The sequence below is a fragment of the Hyperolius riggenbachi genome, chromosome 8 (assembly GCF_040937935.1).
Source record: "Hyperolius riggenbachi isolate aHypRig1 chromosome 8, aHypRig1.pri, whole genome shotgun sequence".
In the NCBI taxonomy this organism is placed as follows: domain Eukaryota; kingdom Metazoa; phylum Chordata; class Amphibia; order Anura; family Hyperoliidae; genus Hyperolius; species Hyperolius riggenbachi.
In genome coordinates this window covers 29,769,005-29,787,180 of record NC_090653.1, presented here as the reverse complement: position 1 = coordinate 29,787,180, position 18,176 = coordinate 29,769,005, and the positions used below count along the sequence as shown (strand labels likewise).

The 18,176-nt window shown below is 45.2% G+C and overlaps 1 protein-coding gene across 1 annotated transcript; it reads left to right on the top strand.

The window, feature by feature from the left end:
* The first annotated feature begins 14,928 nt into the window (after nucleotides 1–14,928).
* On the top strand, nucleotides 14,929–17,844 carry LOC137528060 (carbohydrate sulfotransferase 4-like). Its single transcript, XM_068249305.1, has 2 exons — nucleotides 14,929–14,971; nucleotides 16,698–17,844. Exon 2 carries the CDS (start codon nucleotides 16,699–16,701, stop codon nucleotides 17,842–17,844), a length of 1,146 nt encoding a protein of 381 aa, XP_068105406.1. The 5' UTR covers nucleotides 14,929–14,971; nucleotide 16,698.
* Nucleotides 17,845–18,176: the final 332 nt, after the last annotated feature.

Genomic DNA, 18,176 nt, shown 5'->3' with positions numbered 1-18,176 from the left:
CTTTGCGCGCTCTGCAGTGCCTGAGTTGCATGAGCACGTGGTCAGCTAAATAACCCGAAGCTTGAAGAATGCCGTTGCCTGCAAGGTTCACCTCACCACTGACACCTGGACGAGTGCGTTCGGCCAGGGTCGATACATCTCCCTTACCGCGCACTGGGTGAACCTTGTGGAGCCTGGCAGCGATTCCTCACCTGCTACGGCGCGGGTGTTGCCCACGCCGCAAACAGCTGGATAACAACAGCAGCACCTACCTCTCTGACTCCTTCTCCTCCAACGCATCTCAAAGCTGTACCTCATCCGGAAATGCTAACCCAGCACCAGCAGCAGTAGGATCGTGGAAGCAGTGCAGCACAGCTGTTGGCATGCGTCAGCAAGCGTTGCTGAAGCTGATCTGCCTTGGGGATAAGCAGCACACAGGGGAGGAAATTTGGAGGGGAATAAAGGAACAGACGGATTTGTGGCTGGCACCGCTGGACCTGAAACCGGGCATGAAGCTAGACACCTGGCACGAACTGGCAATGTACGCAATAGAGGTGCTGGCTTGCCCGGCAGCCAGCGTTATGTCGGAACGCTGTTTCAGTGCTGCCGGAGGCATCATCACAGATCGGCGTATCCGCCTCTCCACAGAAAATGCAGACCGTCTGACTCAAATTAAAATGAATCAATCCTGGATTGGAAACGACTACGCAACACTCCTGGACCCCAACCAAGTAACATGACCGATGAACATCTGGGATGGTTTAGCGTTTCCGGTCCCTGTTTATTGAACCTCTCATCTGTATTACATTTATGACTGCATGGCGGCAAAAAGCATTGCTGCTATATCCGCACGCTTTTTGTCCTCATGCAAGGCCTGGGTTGTTGTGTCTCACAAAGCGTGGCCTTCTCCTCCTGCGCCTCCTCCTGTTCCATCACGTGTGCTGCTGCTGCTGCTGCTGCTGCTGCTGCTGGGTTACCGTTGCCGGTCCCTGTTTATGGAACCTCTTATCTTTATTACATTTATGACTACATGGCGGTACAAAGCATGCTATCCGCACGCTTTTTGTCCTCATGCAAGGCCTGGGTTGTTGTGTCTCACAAAGCGTGGCCTTCTCCTCCTGCGCCTCCTCCTGTTCCATCACGTGTGCTGCTGCTGCTGCTGCTGCTGCTGGGTTACCGTTGCCGGTCCCTGTTTATGGAACCTCTTATCTTTATTACATTTATGACTACATGGCGGTACAAAGCATGCTATCCGCACGCTTTTTGTCCTCATGCAAGGCCTGGGTTGTTGTGTCTCACAAAGCGTGGCCTTCTCCTCCTGCGCCTCCTCCTGTTCCATCACGTGTGCTGCTGCTGCTGCTGCTGCTGGGTTAGCGTTGCCGCGTGGTCCCTGTTTATTGAACCTCTTATCTTTATTACATTTATGACTACATGGCGGTACAAAGCATGCTATCCGCACGCTTTTTGTCCTCATGCAAGGCCTGGGTTGTTGTGTCTCACAAAGCGTGGCCTTCTCCTCCTGCGCCTCCTCCTGTTCCATCACGTGTGCTGCTGCTGGGTTAGCGTTGCCGCGTGGTCCCTGTTTATTGAACCACTTATCTTTATTACATTTATGACTGCATGGTGGTACAAAGCATGCTATCCGCACGCTTCTTGTCCTCATGCAAGGCCTGGGTTGTTGTGTCTCAAAGCGTGGCCTTCTCCTCCTGCGCCACCCTCCTCCTGTTCCATCACGTGTGCTGCTGCTGGGTTAGCATTACCGGTCCCTTTTCCTGGAACCTCTTATATGTATTACATTTATGACTGCATGCCGACAAAAAGCATGTTACCTGTGCAAAGAAAACAGACATTTCCCGCATTTAAAAGACAGTTTTCCCTTTGAAACTTTAAAATCGATTTTCTCAAAAACTATAAGCTCTTTTTGCTAAATTTTTTTTTTCCTCTTGTACCCACTCCCAAGGTGCACATACCCTGTAAATTTGGGGTATGTAGCATGTAAGGAGGCTTTACAAACCACAAAAGTTCGGGTCCCCATTGACTTCCATTATGTTCGGAGTTCGGGTCGAACACCCGAACATCGCGGCCATGTTCGGCCTGTTCGGCCCGAACCCGAACATCTAGATGTTCGCCCAACACTACCGACAGCCTGTTCATGAATGATAGCCATAGTGTCCGATGTATGGGCATTTTTAGGATCAGGGCTATAGATACAAGACCATAGCTCCCAACTGTCCCTCTTTTGGATGGACAGCCCCTTTTTGGGAACCAAATCCCTCTGTTCAGTGGCGTACCTACCATAAGGCTGCAGGTGCTCACAGCCCCGGGTGTAGCCATGGTTAGGGGTGCCGCTGTGGTGCTCAGTCACTGTGTTCTTCCACCTGGGACCTTTTCTCATAGTTCGGGCAACATTCAGGAAAATAGCAGCAGGGAGTGCGGGGACTGTACTACTTCCTGGACTAAATGTAGCATTATTTATATAGCACTGATATCTTCTGCAGCCCTGTATAGAGCACAGAGTTTCATAACAGTTAGCTCCATCCACATCCTGATGACTCCTTTTCGCCAAAAATCTCCCCAAAATTAGCAGCGACATGCTCGGCGCTCCAACCCGTCAACCCTCCGATGAGAAAAACTGGTTGTTGGGGGGGGGGTGTTGTAAATAATCCGCACCGGGGGCCATATGCAATTCACTTTTTCTCCCGAGTTTTCTCCTAGGAGCTATTTTTTTATCTCCAAATTAAAATAACTTTCCAGTACTTTTCAACTAAAAAAGTACCAAAAAGTAAATGAAAAAGTACTATCAAAATTATTTTGAGCATTTTCTTGCTTGCTCGTGGCTTAAAATGCATTTTATTGACAAATTTAAAAATTTCACCCAGGAGAAAACTCGGGTGAAAACATGAATTGCATATGGGCCCGAGTGCCAAATTCCCTAGGTGCACCACTGCCTCTGTTCCTCTTTCTTCCTCTTTGAGGACTGATGGGCAGATCTTTGTAAACGTATGTATTTTTCTACTGAAAAATGTGTTTTAATGGACTCTAAACTTTAATCCCATCCTTTAAATAGATATATTTCTTATGTTCAGGTGATAATATGGAGTTGAATGAACCAGGATAGGAAGGACCAGCGTGGTTTGAATTATAAAACAAAATCTTTATGCTATGCATGACTAGCAGCGACGGATCAAGACCAAGTTGCGCCTGGGGCAAGGTCAGGTTTTGGCGCGTAAAGGTCAGGTTTTGGCGCCTAAACAGCCATTCATTTTGCCGCCTTTTTAAGAATTCAACAAACTGCGCCTGGGGCAAGATACCCGCTTGCCCCCCCCCCCCTAGATCCGTCCCTGTTGACTAGGGGTGTGGTGGGGGTGTGGCAAGGGCGTGACTTAAGTGTCCCTCTTTCTTATCTCGAAGTGATGGGAGGTATGCAAGACACAGACCATTTATAGCCTCCTTTTTTTGGCGGACTCAAAGTATCGTAGCTGCAGCCACTAGAGCGCGCTCTATAGACAGTAGCACTGAATAGCTTTTGGCTTAGGCTGTGTTCCTAATTGACTTCCGGGTCATGTGCGGCCAGCGGGAGGGGACAGTATAATGTCCTCTCTGATGGTTTGAAGTGATCAGCTGAAGCCTGGGGCAGATGCATTTCCACCATAGGCTATATGGGCAGGGCCGGATTTACCATAAGGCACTATAGGCAAATGCCTACAGGCGCCAGATGCTGGAAAGGTGGCTCACTCTCCTCCCCTTTTGCATTTCCCACTCCTTCCCTATGCACAGTCCTAAAGAGTGTAACGATTGGTGTCAGAAAGCACCGCTATTCTGATTATTGGTGATCTGCAGTATCACCAATAATACAGATGCTATACCTGATTATATGGTGATCTGCAGAATCACCAATAATGCAAGTATAGCGTGACAGGATACAATCATATGCAAGAGGGTGCTTGGTACAATAGAGTATCTCTATAGGGCACAGAGATAAAACCTCCAGCAAGCTGGAACAGCAGACAACAATAATATACAGTGTAAATTCAAGTCAGTGGAAATATCCACCACACCGTAATTCCTCAGAGGTGTGGTTACCTCTGAATGGGAACCCTGTGTGTGAGATCCTCCAAAGGACGGAGTGGAGGAGTCTCGGCCTCTAGCAGCAAGGATTTGCTAGTGGCAGTCGTCTCAAAGAGGCAAGCCTCTGATAGAACCCTACAGTGGGAGACGTTCCACTGAAGGGAGAAAGGTCAGACAAAATGAGGTTCGGCAACAGATCAGGCGGCAGCAGTACAGAAACGTGAGACAAGAGAATAGTCGGAAACCAAGCCAATAGTCGATAACGGTACGGGCTGGTGAAGTACAGAATCAGGAAGCAGAGGAGTAGTCAAGACAGGCACAGGATCATACACGATAAATCAAACAGTATAATGTGTATATATTGGCGATAAACCAATATATAACACAATATCAGAGACAAGGCTGACTAGGTCTGAGTGCTGACCCAGGGTATCGCAAACACAGACGAAGTGTGATTGAAAAGCACTACCTTATATACTGCCTGGGAGAGAAGTCTCCACCCCAGGCAGCAACCAATCAGAGCAGGCTAAAATGTCAGCTGACCTCCAGGTCAGCTGAAACGCTTTCTAAGAGTATAAAGGCGCGTCTGTCGTGCGGGCACGCCCCCTAGAGGCAAGATGGCAGAGCCCTGGTGAGCAGCATGCTGGTGAGTTTGGAGCAGAGTGCTCGGACGGGTTTGCGCAGCGGATGCGGACAAATTTCCGCATCCCGCGTTGGAAAGTCCGCTTGCCGGATTGGATGCGACCATATTTCTGCAATCCATCCGGCGTTGCGGATTTTTCGTTACAATGAGAGTGTAAATGCTCTTGTCATTCCACTGATGAGATCTACTTTTAGCCAGGGGCACCTCTAGTTACTTAATACTGAGGGTATTTTTGCCTACCTTATACTAAGGGGCACCTCTAGCTACCTATTAGGAAGCCAGAAGTACCCGTAATATTAACCACTTTGCATCCAGACCTTGTTTCTACCTTATGGACCAGAGCAGTTTTGACATTTTAGCTATGTCCCTATTTAACCACTTCACCACTGAGGGGTTTTACCCCTTGAACACCACAGCAATTTTCACCTTTCATCGCTCCTTCCATTCATTCATCTATAACTTTATTATTACTTATCGCAATGAAATGAACTATATCTTGTTTTTTTCGCCACCAATTAGGCTTTCTTTAGGTTGGACATTATGCCAAGAATTATTTTATTCTAAATGTGTTTTAATGGGAAAAATATTATTTTTCAGTTTTCGGCCATTATAGTATTTAAATAATGCATGTTACTGTAATTAAAACCTATGAAATGTATTTTGCCATTTGTCCCGGTTATAAAACCGTTTAAATTATGTCTCTATCACAATGTTTGGCGCTAATATTTTATTTGGAAATAAAGGTGCATTTTTTTCAGTTTTGCATCCATCCCTAATTACAAGCCCATAGTTTATAAAGTAACAGTGTTATACCCTCTTGACATAAATATTTAAAAAGTTCAGTCCCTAAGGTAACTATTTATGTTTTTTTTATTGTATTTTTTTTTTTATTACAAAAAAAAAAAAAAATTGGGGAGTGTGGGAGGTAATGAGTTAATTTATTGTGTAAAACTAATGTATTTGTATATGTAAAATGCTTTAGGGTGTAGTTTTACTATTTGGCCACAAGATGGCCACAGTGAGTCTTTGTTCATGCGACCTGTAAGCGTCCGGAAGGATGCTTACAGGAAGCACTATGAGGCTGGGTAAATCACAATGATCGCACTATTTCTCAAAGAAGCAGCAGATCATTGCGGGGGCTTAGATCAACGAACAGAAATGGATTTCCGGGCGAGCGGGCGGCGGCGTGCACGAGCGGCGGGAGCACGCGCATGAGCGGCGGGATCGCGGACAGCGGCAGTAGCGCGGGAGGTACGGATTTCTCCGTCCTTTGGTTTTATAAGGGTGGAAAAAGGGACGGAGAAATCCGTACCGCGGAGGGTAAAGTGGTTAATTAGCAATAACGTTATGTCTACTTATGGCACCTAATTGAAATATATATTGTTTTTTTCAAGATTAACTAGGCTTTCATTGTATGGCATTTTTTTCCCTCAAATTATTTAGTTTTCTATTCATTTTAAATAGGAAAAAAAAAAAAAAAGAAAAAAACACATTATTTCTCAGTTTTACCAATTCCAGTTTAAAAATAAAAAAGCACTGTTATAGATAAAAAACACAAATTTTGTTTGGCTGTTTCTACTGTTTATCACAAAACTTAAATGACGTGCCTGTCACAATTGATGGTGAAGATATTTGATTTTGAAATAATGCTACAGTGTGTATTTTTCACTATGAACTGAGAAAATAAAAGCATTTTTAATGGTAATAATCAATCTTATTGGCTCAGGGAGCTTACATTCCCTTTCACCAATTAGTGCAGCAGCAGATAGTGCGGGAGATTTTGCACAGGAGCAAGCCTAATCGTGTACAGCTGTGCTTCAGCTACACGACTTATATCTATGTCCTCGTGGCTTAGACGAAGTCACAGAGGACCTAGATATACTGTAGTAGTGGTTTAAGTGGTTAAGGGTCACCTGTAGCTACCTATGACGGGCAAGGGAAGTAAGTGAGATGTGACACCAGGGCCAGCCAGCACACTTGCGGTGCAGTTTAGTGGTGGTTTTAGTTTGCAGCTTCATGGAGGGTGAAGTCTAAGGTGCCAGGACACCTGTACCTATGGACTCCTGTAAACTAACTACGGGGGAACGCATCTGCCTGTCCTGGGAATATCGCTACCTGCACAGAAGTGCAGTCTGCTTACTGCAGCGGATCCAGCGTATGTATAACAAACAATGTCCGCCTAGCAATAGGCGGAGAACGGACGAAAAAAGTCAGTTTACCACTCTAGTGGGAACAGAGCCTTAGGCCTTGTTCACATTATAAATCGCCAGTGCTATTGCAAGCACTTAGCGATTTATAGGGCTATTTTTTAAGCGCTTTTCCAAGCACTTTCTGATCGTTTTTCGCTTAGAAAAGCGCTTTCATTTGTGCAGCAAAGATTTTTTTTCACTTCCTGACGCCAGTCAGGAAGTAAACTCTTTGACCCGGAAATGAATAAATACAAGGTATTTATTCATGAAAGCGCTCGGGAAATCGCAATTCATAGTGCTTTTTAAAGTGCTTTGTGATTTCTCTATACTTTCTATTGAATCGCAAACGCTCTGAAAATGGTGCAGTAGCCGCGTTTGCGATTGGATAGAAAGCTCATCGTTCCTGTGAGAACACTCATATAAGCGACCATTGCACTAGCGCTTTCAGCGCTATAAAAAAAAGAAGAGCGAATTTGCTCTTAGCCCTTAGGGCTTGTTCACACTAAGGACGTTTTCGGCCTTTTTTCGAGCGCCAACGATTTTCAAAATCGCCTCCAAAACACGTTTGCAATGAATCTCTATGAGAAGATTCATATCAGCGTGGTTTGTGCGCTGTACGTTCAATGTCTGGACCATTTTTGGGGTGTTTTTGCTATAATGGAAGGTATAGGAAGAGCGGTGTGATTGCGTTTGCGTTTTAAAAGAACAAATACATTGCATTTATTCTTTTCTGGGTCCAAGAGTTCACTCCCTGATGCAAGTGAATTAAAAAAAACGCTTGGGAAAAGTGATTTGAAAAGTGCTTTTTACAAAAACGGAAAGCCCACCCAAGCGCCGGGAATCGAAAAAAAATCTCGACAAAAACACCCCAACGCAAACGCGAGTGGAACGAACCCTCACTGAACAGGAAGGACTGAGATTCAAACAGGTCTCCAGTGTCAGAGGCAGCGCCCATAACAAGTACAGTAAGCTGTCTAGATAGTGTAATGGTTAAGGGCTCTGCCTCTGACACAGGAGACCAGAGTTCGAATCTTGGCTCTGCCTGTTCAGTAAGCCAGCACCTATTCAGTAGGAGACCTTAGGCAAGTCTCCCTAACACTGCTACTGCCTATAGAGTGTGCCCTAGTGGCTGCAGCTCTGGCCTAACACTGCTACTGCCTATAGAGCGCCCCCTAGTGGCTGCAGCTCTGGCCTAACACTGCTACTGCCTATAGAGCGCCCCCTAGTGGCTGCAGCTCTGGCCTAACACTGCTACTGCCTATAGAGCGCTCCCTAGTGGCTACAGCTCTGGCCTAACACTGCTCCTGCCTATAAAGCGCTCCCTAGTGGCTGCAGCTCTGGCCTAACACTGCTACTGCCTATAGAGCGCTCCCTAGTGGCTGCAGCTCTGGCCTAACACTGCTACTGCCTATAGAGCACCCCTAGTGGCTGCAGCTCTGGCCTAACACTGCTACTGCCTATAGAGCATGTCCTAGTGGCTGCAGCTCTGGCCTAACACTGCTACTACCTATAGAGCATGTCCTAGTGGCTGCAGCTCTGGCCTAACACTGCTACTGCCTATAGAGCGCCCCCTAGTGGCTGCAGCTCTGGCCTAACACTGCTCCTGCCTATAGAGTGCTCCCTAGTGGCTGCAGCTCTGGCCTAACACTGCTACTGCCTATAGAGCGCGCCCTAGTGGCTGGAGCTCTGGCCTAACACTGCTACTGCCTATAGAGCGCGCCCTAGTGGCTGGAGCTCTAGCCTAACACTGCTACTGCCTATAGAGCGCGCCCTAGTGGCTGGAGCTCTAGCCTAACATTGCTACTGCCTATAGAGCACGTCCTAGTGGCTGCAGCTCTGGCGCTTTGAGTCCGCCAGGAGAAAAGAACGATATAAATGTTCTGTGTTTGTTTACACTATATAGCTACTACAATTGTCTAGTGCATTAGTTTATGACCAAAAAACGGCAAGCACGAAGGTCATCAATAATAAACAAAGTGGCCATAAACCTGAATTGTGGGACAGAGAGATTATTCATTTACAAGAGGCGGAGGATACAGTCACAGTGACACTTGTGTCCAAAGGTGAGTGTTCGCAAAGCAACTTGATTAAAGTGGACCTGAACTCTTGCACAGGACAGAAGGAAAACCGAGAGAAATGCAGCCTGTGTGTATTTAGAGAATCTAGCCTGTCTAATTCCCCCTCATCTGTGACTAATCACAACTGTAATTTGATCTTTTCAGCTGTGTCAGCTGGCTGTCTCAGCAGAGCAGCTCATTTGTAAACACAGGATGTTAACGATATGTCTGCTTCCATGAAACAGCTGTTATTTCCCACAATGCAACAAGGCTCCCACAGTGTGATGTCAGACCCATGGTCCTGACATCACACTGTGGGAGGGCTTTCACCACAATATCAGCCATACAGCGCTCCCTGATGGTCAGTTTGTGAAAAGGAATAGATTTTTCATGGGAAAGGGGATATCAGCTACTGATTGGGATGAAGTTCAGTTCTTCGTCACGGTTTCTCTTTAACTGTGAAGTGGCCGCAGTGTGTCCACACTATGCGTAATTACAACTACATATAAGGGCCTATACACATAGTGGCTGCGTTGCGCTGTGATTTTAGAATTCCATGACATTTTTTCAATCGCAAAGCCTTCATGAAACTCACGAGCTGTACACAGTGGCATGATGCGATTTTAGAAAATTGCAATAGCAGTTCCTGCATCACTTTTTCAGCCCTTGTGTTTGTGAAGTGCAGGAAGAATGCAAAGCATGCAATTTCATTGCATTCTTTTAAGTAAACAGGGAACCATGAAAAGATCGCAATCGCAAATGCGAAAAAAAATCCCACCCATCACTCTCTCAACTCCCCACCTTGGCCATAACGCACTGGGTTCTCCCCCTATTCAGAAGTCTTAGATACAGTTATGGTTCATATCTGTAGTATCTATATATATAAAATCGGATGTATGTGTGTGTGTGTATGTGTGTGTGTATGTGCCGCGATCACGCGAAAACGGCTTGACCGATTTGAACGAAACTTGGTACACAGATCCCTTACTACCTGGGATGATATGTTCTGGGGGTCTCGCGGCCCCCTGCACACCTGGGCGGAGCTACAAACAGCAAATCAGATTCCACCCATTCAAGTCAATGGAAAAAATGTAAAAGGCTGCCATTCTCACAGTAATCAAGCCAGAGTCCCCACACATGGCACAGTTGGTCACTTGGTGACCGAGGTTACAAATCCAGGAAAAGTGGGTGGATCATAAAACAGCCAATCAAATTTCAGCCGTTCATTTTAAATGGGAAAATGTAAACTGCAGCCATTCTTAGACTGTTAATCACAGAGTTCTCAAACTTGCCACACTTGGTCACTGGGTGAATGCGATTAAGATTCAAGAAAATGGGTGGAGCCTACAACAGCCAATCAAAATTCACCTATTGATTTTCAAGGGGAATATTTAAACTGCTGCTATTCTTACACTTTTAATTGCAGAGGCTTCAAACTTGCTACAGCCGGTCATTGGGTGACTGGGGTCCAAATTCACTAAAGGGGCGGGGCCACATACAGCCAATCAGATTTCCTTGGTGGATAAACTGCTTCCATTCACACATTTTTGATGCCAGGAACCTGACAGTCACTCAATGACCAAGTTTGTGAGCTGTGTGTTGAGGTTACAAAAAGTGGGCGGAGCCAAAACAACTTTTACTGGGAAAATATAAACTGCAGCCATTCTTACACCGTTAATGGCAGGGTTCTCAAACTTTGCACAGTTGGTCATTGGGTGACAGATTAAGATTTTGGAAGGTGGGGGGAGCCTACAACAGCCAATAAAAATTCACCTTTTGATTTTCAAAGGGAATATTTCATCTGCTACCATTCTCTTATACTGGTAAAAGCAGATGCCTCAAACCTGGTACAGTTGGTCACTGGGTGACTGGGGCCCAAATTCAGGAAGGGGGCAGAGCCACAAACAGCCAGATTTGTTTATTTTTCAATGGGAATATACAAAGTATTGATACCAAGGAACCCAAAGCTGATAAACTTGATAATTGAGTGACTGTATGTCAAGGTTAGAAAAAGTGGGCGGTGCCAACAACTTCATTTTTTACATTGCAGGGTTCTCATACTTTACACAATTGGCCACTGGGTGGCTGGGATGAACATTCAGAAATGTGGGTGGAGCCTACAACAGCCAATCAAAATGTACCTATTGATTTTCAAGGGGAATATTCACATTGCTACCATTCTTACACTGTTAGTAGCAGAGGCCTCAAACCTGATACAGTCAGTCATTGGGTGACTGGGGTCCAAATGCACTAAAGGGGTGGAGCCACAAACAGCCAATCAGATTTGTTAGATTGATTTCAGCCATTCTGTTATTGGCAGGGTTCTCAAACGTGACACAGTTGGCCACTGGGTGGCTGGGACTAATGTTCAGAAAAGTGGGTGGAGCCTACAGCAGCCAATCAAAATTCACCTTTTGATTTTCAAGGGGAATATTTACATTGCTGCCATTCATACACTCTTAATAGCAGAGGCCTAACATTTGCTACAGTCAGTCACTGGGAGACTGGGATTTAAATTCTGAAGGGAGCGGGCCAAAAACAGCCAATCAGATTTGTTTAATTTCAAAGGTAAAATGCAACTTATTGATGCCAAAGACCCCAAAGCTCATAAACTTGGTCATTAAGTGACTGTATGTCAAGATTAGAAATAGTGGGCGGAGCCAAAAACAACTAACTTTTTACATGGGGAAATGTAAACTGCAGCTTTTCTTACACTGTTAATGCCCGGGTCCTCAAACTTCACACAGTTGGTCACTGGGTGACTAGGATTAATATTCGGAAAAGTAGGTGGAGCCTACAAGAGCCAATCAAAATTCACCTATTGATTTTCAAGGGGAATATTGAAACTGCAGCCTCACACTGTTAATAGCAGAGGCCTCAAACCTGCTACAGTCGGTTGTTAAGTGTTTGGGGTTCAAATTCAGTAAAGGGGCGGAGCCAAAAAGAACCAGATTTCTTTGCTGGATAAACTGCTTCCATTAGCACAATTTTGATGCCAGGAACCCAAAAGCTCACAAACTTGGTCATTGAGTAGTGACTGTGTCAAGGTTATAAAAAGTGGGTGGAGTTAAAAACAGATTTTTCTGGGAAATTGTAAACTGCAGCCCTTCTTCACTGTTAATGGCAGGGTTCTCAAACTTAGCATAGCTGGTTACTGGGTGACTGGGATTAATATTCAAAAAAGTGGGTGGAGCCTAAAAATGCCAATCAAAAATCACATGTCACTTTTCAAGGAGAATATTAAAATTGCTGCAATTCTTGCACTGTTAATGGCACAAGCCTAAAACCTGGTACAGTTGGTCATTGGGTCACTGAGGTTCAAATTCAGAAAAGGGGACAGAGCCACAAACAGTGAATCAGATTTGTTTCATTTCATGGGAAAGTACAAATTATTGATGCCAAGGACCCAAAAACTCACAAACTTGGGCATTGAGTAGTGACTTTGTGTCCAGGTTACAAAAAGTGGGTGGAGCCAAAAACACATTTCACTGGGAAAGTGTAAACTGCAGCCCTTCTTACACTGTTTATTTCAGGGTTCCCAATCTTTGCCCAGATGGTCACTGAGTGACTGAGATTAATATTTAGGGAAGTGGGTGGAGCCTATAATAGCCAATCAAAATTCACCTGGTGATTTTCAAGTGGAATATTTAAATTGCTGCCATTTTTACACTGTTAATAGCAGATGCCTCAAACCTGCTACAGTTGGTCATTGGGTTACTGGAGTTAAAATGCTGGAGAGGGGTGAAGCCACAAACAGCCTATCTGATTTGTTTAATTTCTATGGGAATATGCAAATTATTGATGACAAGGACCCCAAAGCTCACAAACTTGGTCATTGAGTGTTTGTGCGTTAGGGTTAGAAAGTGGGCGGAGCCAACACCAGTCAAATACATACCCGGGCAACGCCGGGTCATCAGTGGGTGGAGACAAATACAAATTTCACTGGGAAAATGTAAACTGCAGCCATTCTGTTAATGGCAGGGTCTTTAAACTTTGCACAGTTGGTCACTGGGTGACTGGGATTAATATTCAGAAAAGTGGGTGGAGCCTACAAAAGTGAATCAAACTTCACCTGTTGCTTTTCAAAGGGAATATTTAATTGGTACCATTCTTGAACTGTTAATGGCACAGGCCTCAAACCTGGTACAGTTGGTTATTGGGTGACTGGGGTTCAAATTCAGAAAAGGGGGTGGAGCCACACACAGCCAATCAGATTTGTTTCATTTCAATGCAGATTATTGATACCAAAGACCGCAAAGCTCACAAACTTGGTCAGTGAGTAATTGTGTGTTAGGGATAGAAAAAGTAGGCGGAGCCAACACCAGCCAAATACATACCCGGGCAACGCCGGGCAATCAGCTAGTATACTATATAATTACACCTTGTTACATGATGTCCTGTGTGGCAACTTGTTTGTATTTCTGTTGTAGAAGTTTACTTTAAAGCTTTGTTGTAATAATTTGCATTTAGACTCATACCTGGATTAGAGCTGGAGTAGGCTTTTTGGCTTTCAGTCCCCCTTAGCAGCCAGCCTCACCCAAGTAAAAAACGGATCCGTCTGCGTTTGCGGGGATCCGTTTTCAAAACCTGAACGGAAGGTCCGGACCTGCTGCATTTTCACGCAATGGATCAGGACCACGGATACACGCAGGGGTAGTGAAAGCAATGAGAAAACGCATCTCCAGCTCCACAGGCAAAAAACGGATGTTAAAACGGATAGCCTGAGCTTTATGATTGGCCCAAAAAATCCTCCCACTCCTTCCTAATGATGGAGACGTTTTCTGTTAGGGAAAAACCTGAACGGAAACTGATGCAAAACTGATGCACTTTCATCAGTTTGCAGTACGGTGGGTACTTCCCCTGATCCGGACTGCAGTGTGCGTCCTGCAACCGGGTCTAGTGTGGACCCACTCTTACTCCATACGCATACATACTGCTCTAACTCGGTATCTGTTCAGTCCATATCAATCTCAGAAAATATGAGGATATTTGGATCTTTGTAAAATGTAAAATGTAAATTGAGTCTGGTATAACGTTGGTATCCTGTTACCCCCCCCCCCCCCTTGTCCCCCACCCCTTCCCCTCTGCTACCCCTCCCCTCGTTCAACCCCCCACCCTTTCCCTCTCCTTCCCCCTTTTCCCTGTCTCTCCCCCCCCCCCTTCCTTCCCCCCCCCCCAAAAAAAAAAACCATGGTACGAAGGACTTTCAACCAAAGGATCCATACGACTGTTGCTCAGTTTATGTCTATGTTTTGTGCATTTAGCATTGTGACTGTCTGTTTTACACTTGGTACCTCAATAAACTTAATTTTTGAAAAAACAAACAAAAACAATTGCATTGCACTGCGTTTGCGCTTGCCGATTTTCAGCGTCCTTAGCATATAGGATTTGCTACTCCCTGTCCATATCCCCAATCCAACCCCTCCACTTCTCTCCCCACCCCCCACAAGCCCTCCACGAGCTGCTGCCGGCATTCGCCCTCGTCGTTTAGCACACAGGTTTCATCGTGTCCCGCAGTGAGATAAATGGCGTTTTGCACAAGGGCCATGGTTGATCGAATTTTCTGACACGCAGCATGCGGCTTCTACTGTTGGTTGCTTTCGAAGTTTCCACTCAAAACGCAACGATGGAATAACGGGAACTGATGCAGACCGCAAAAAGCATTTAACAATGACAAAACGAGGCACCAACCCTAATTCTGTAGTTCCTGCAGCCTTTGCAGAAGTCCCGGCTTCACTTCAACAACTTTTCGGTGATTTTTCAGAAATGACACTTTTATCACCAGATAAAGTATTTTATGACGGCTCTGATATCATTTTATTCTTGATCTCTGTCACTTCCCAAGGTGCAGCAGAATGAGGAGGAGAAGGAGGCAGAGAGGACGCTGAGACGGCTAGCTGTGCTGAAGAGCTTACACTCCAAACACTGAAAGGTGAGAGATGACATCACATATTTGGCTTATCCTCCTTGGCGGAAACCCCGAGTCAGGCACGGAGTGACAGAAAAAAGTTGGTGGGAGCGGTAATCCCGAGGAGGTAAGTGAGTGCAGGAGCTGCTGTAGATTTCCCTGTAGGGTCTAAAAGTATATGAGAAAATGATGCTGCTTTTAGTCCAGAAAAAAGAATCATATCACCAGGGTGGTTAAATGACTGAGGATTTCCCAAGCTAGTAAACTTTTGCATGGGGACTTGATTTGTATTTGCACCTCTTGTGCCAGGTGGACATATTTGAACATGCATACATGAATTGATTGTGAGCTCCTCTGAGGACAGTCAGTGACAGGACTATGTACTCTGTAATGTGCTGCAGAAGATGTCAGTGCTATATAAATACATAATAATAATACGGTAGGACATTAGACTATGACTATGGCAGGATTAGATTGTGAGCTCCTCTGAGGACAGTCAGTGACATGACTATGTACTCTGTAATGTGCTGCAGAAGATGTCAGTGCTATATAAATACATAATAATAATATGGTAGGACACTAGACTATGAGTATAGCAGGATTAGAGTGTGAGCTCCTCTGAGGACAGTCAGTGACAGGACTATGTACTCTGTAATGTGCTGCAGAAGATGTCAGTGCTATATAAATACATAATAATAATACGGTAGGATATTAGACTATGACTATGGTAGGATTAGATTGTGATCTCCTCTGAGGACAGTCAGTGACATGACTATGTACTCTGTAATGTGCTGCAGAAGATGTCAGTGCTATATAAATACATAATAATAATATGGTAGGACATTAGACTATGACTATGGTAGGATTAGAGTGTGAGCTCCTCTGAGGACAGTCAGTGACATGACTATGTACTCTGTAAAGTGCTGCAGAAGATGTCAGTGCTATATAAATACATAATAATAATATGGTAGGACATTAGACTATGACTATTGTTGGATTAGACTGTGAGCTCATTTGAGGACTGTCAGTGACATGACTATGTACTCTGTAATGTGCTGCAGAAGATGTCACTGCTATATAAATACATAATAATAATATGGTAGGACATTAGACTATGACTATGGTAGGATTAGAGTGTGAGCTCCTCTGAGGACAGTCAGTGACATGACTATGTACTCTGTAAAGTGCTGCATAGGTCAGTGCTATATAAATACATAATAATAATATGGTAGGACATTAGACTGTGACTATGGTAGGGATTAGACTGTGAGCTCCTCTGAGGACAGTCAGTGACATGACTATGTACTCTGTAATGTGCTGCAGAAGATGTCAGTGCTATATAAATACATAATAATAATATGGTAGGACATTACACTACGACTATGGTAGGATTAGAGTGTGAGCTCCTCTGAGGACAGTCAGTGACATGCCTATGTACTCTGTAAAGTGCTGCAGAAGATATCAGTGCTATATAAATCTCTATAAATAAAATCCAAGTGTCCCTGCATCCTGTCCCTGTGTCAGTGCTTTTGCGCTACTGTGCATGTCCTGCACCGACACAGCTGTTGGGACAGTACGCAGGACGGGGAAGGAGGCGGCCAGCCGAGCGGGCGGCCAGGCGCACGTGCACAGCGGACGGGTGCACGCACGTGCATGGCGGACTGTGTGCACAACGGGTGCGCACGTGGCAGGCACCAGTGAAAGAACTACAGCCCCTTTTTAAATGGGCTTAGATGAGCTAGTACATAATAATAATAACAATAGTATGTCAGGACATATTGTCTTAGGGTCTTGTTATGTGTATTTTTGCAGATGACAAATCCACCTTAACCATATCTTTTTATATGTTACAGAATGGGCCTTCGATTTAGACTTTATCGTTTAATGATCGTCTCACTCTTGGTCTTTACATTCATTTGGCTTTTTCAACTGAAGACAATATACGATGAATCCCCAGAAAAACCAGTCCACATTCTCATCCTTTCTTCCTGGCGGTCTGGCTCCTCTTTCGTGGGCCAAATATTCAACCATCATCCTGATGTTTTCTACCTCTACGAACCAGGCAGGGTAGTTTGGGTTAAATTTCCTCACGAGAAGGCAAGTCTTCTCCACTATCCTGTGCGAGACCTTCTTCACTCGCTTTTCAACTGTGACATGTCCCCTCTACATGACTACCTTTCTCGAAATGGGCGTTACATATCTGATCTTCCATTTTGGTCGGAGAGCCGTGCATTATGTTTTCCTCCAGCTTGCAGGGCCTTCACCATGAATGAACCCTATGACCGTCCTTCTTGCTTCCAGCGATGTGGTTATGTTCCCCTGGAAAAAATGACGGAGGCCTGTAGTCTTCACAGACACGTGGTACTGAAAACCGTTCGGGTATTGGACCTTGGTGTTCTTCTCCCACTTCTTCAGGATCCCAGAATTGATCTTAGGATTGTCCACCTAGTAAGAGACCCTCGAGCTGTGGCTTTCTCAAGGCTTAACTTTGGCTACCTGAAAGTTGAGGATCTGATTGTAACCAGACAAACAAAAGACTTGGGAGAAAAAAGGACTAAGGTTAATGTCACCGATGTCATGGCCAACATCTGCAGGGCTCAAACTGAAATTTATACGTTTAGCCAAAAGAATAAAAAGTCTATGCAAGGAAGGTATCTAATGGTACGATATGAGGACCTGGCAAGGGAGCCCTTGTCAGTGGTTGACCAGATCTTCAACTTTGCCGCCCTCAGCTTTACAGAAGACTTTCGGGAATGGTTGCAGAATGTCACCAACCACAGAAGGCCAAAACAATATGGATTCATGAATTTTGCTGAGGACTCCAGGAAAGTTATTGTGAGATGGAGGGGTGGCCTAAAGCACAGCATATCACTGGAGATTCAGGAGCAATGTAGGGAGGCCATGAAGATCTTTGGATACACACCAGTTAGGAGCACAAAGGAGCAGAATGACCTTAGCTTCAGTGTAATGACAAACTTTGAATCCAATGATAAGCATTGAGCAAGTGATGAGAAGCAGGGCCAGTGCTTCCATTCAGACAAGTGCCCCCGGGCCTTCGAGAACTCCCAGACCCCAACCTCCCCCTTAACTGTAACGTGCTCCCGTGGCCCCTGCACAATAGCAGCATTGGTATCATCACTGTCCTGGGGCTGGCGTTCTGTTCCGTTCATTCGTGCTCCTGGTCATTACGCTATAACATGCGCCGTCACAAGAGGCAGACAGCAGGAAGAAGATGGGAGCAGCACGCCGGCCATCTGAATAGGTGAGATACAATGCTGGTCTTGTGCAGGGACCCCGGGGAGCACATAAAATAGGAGTTAAAGGGGAGATGG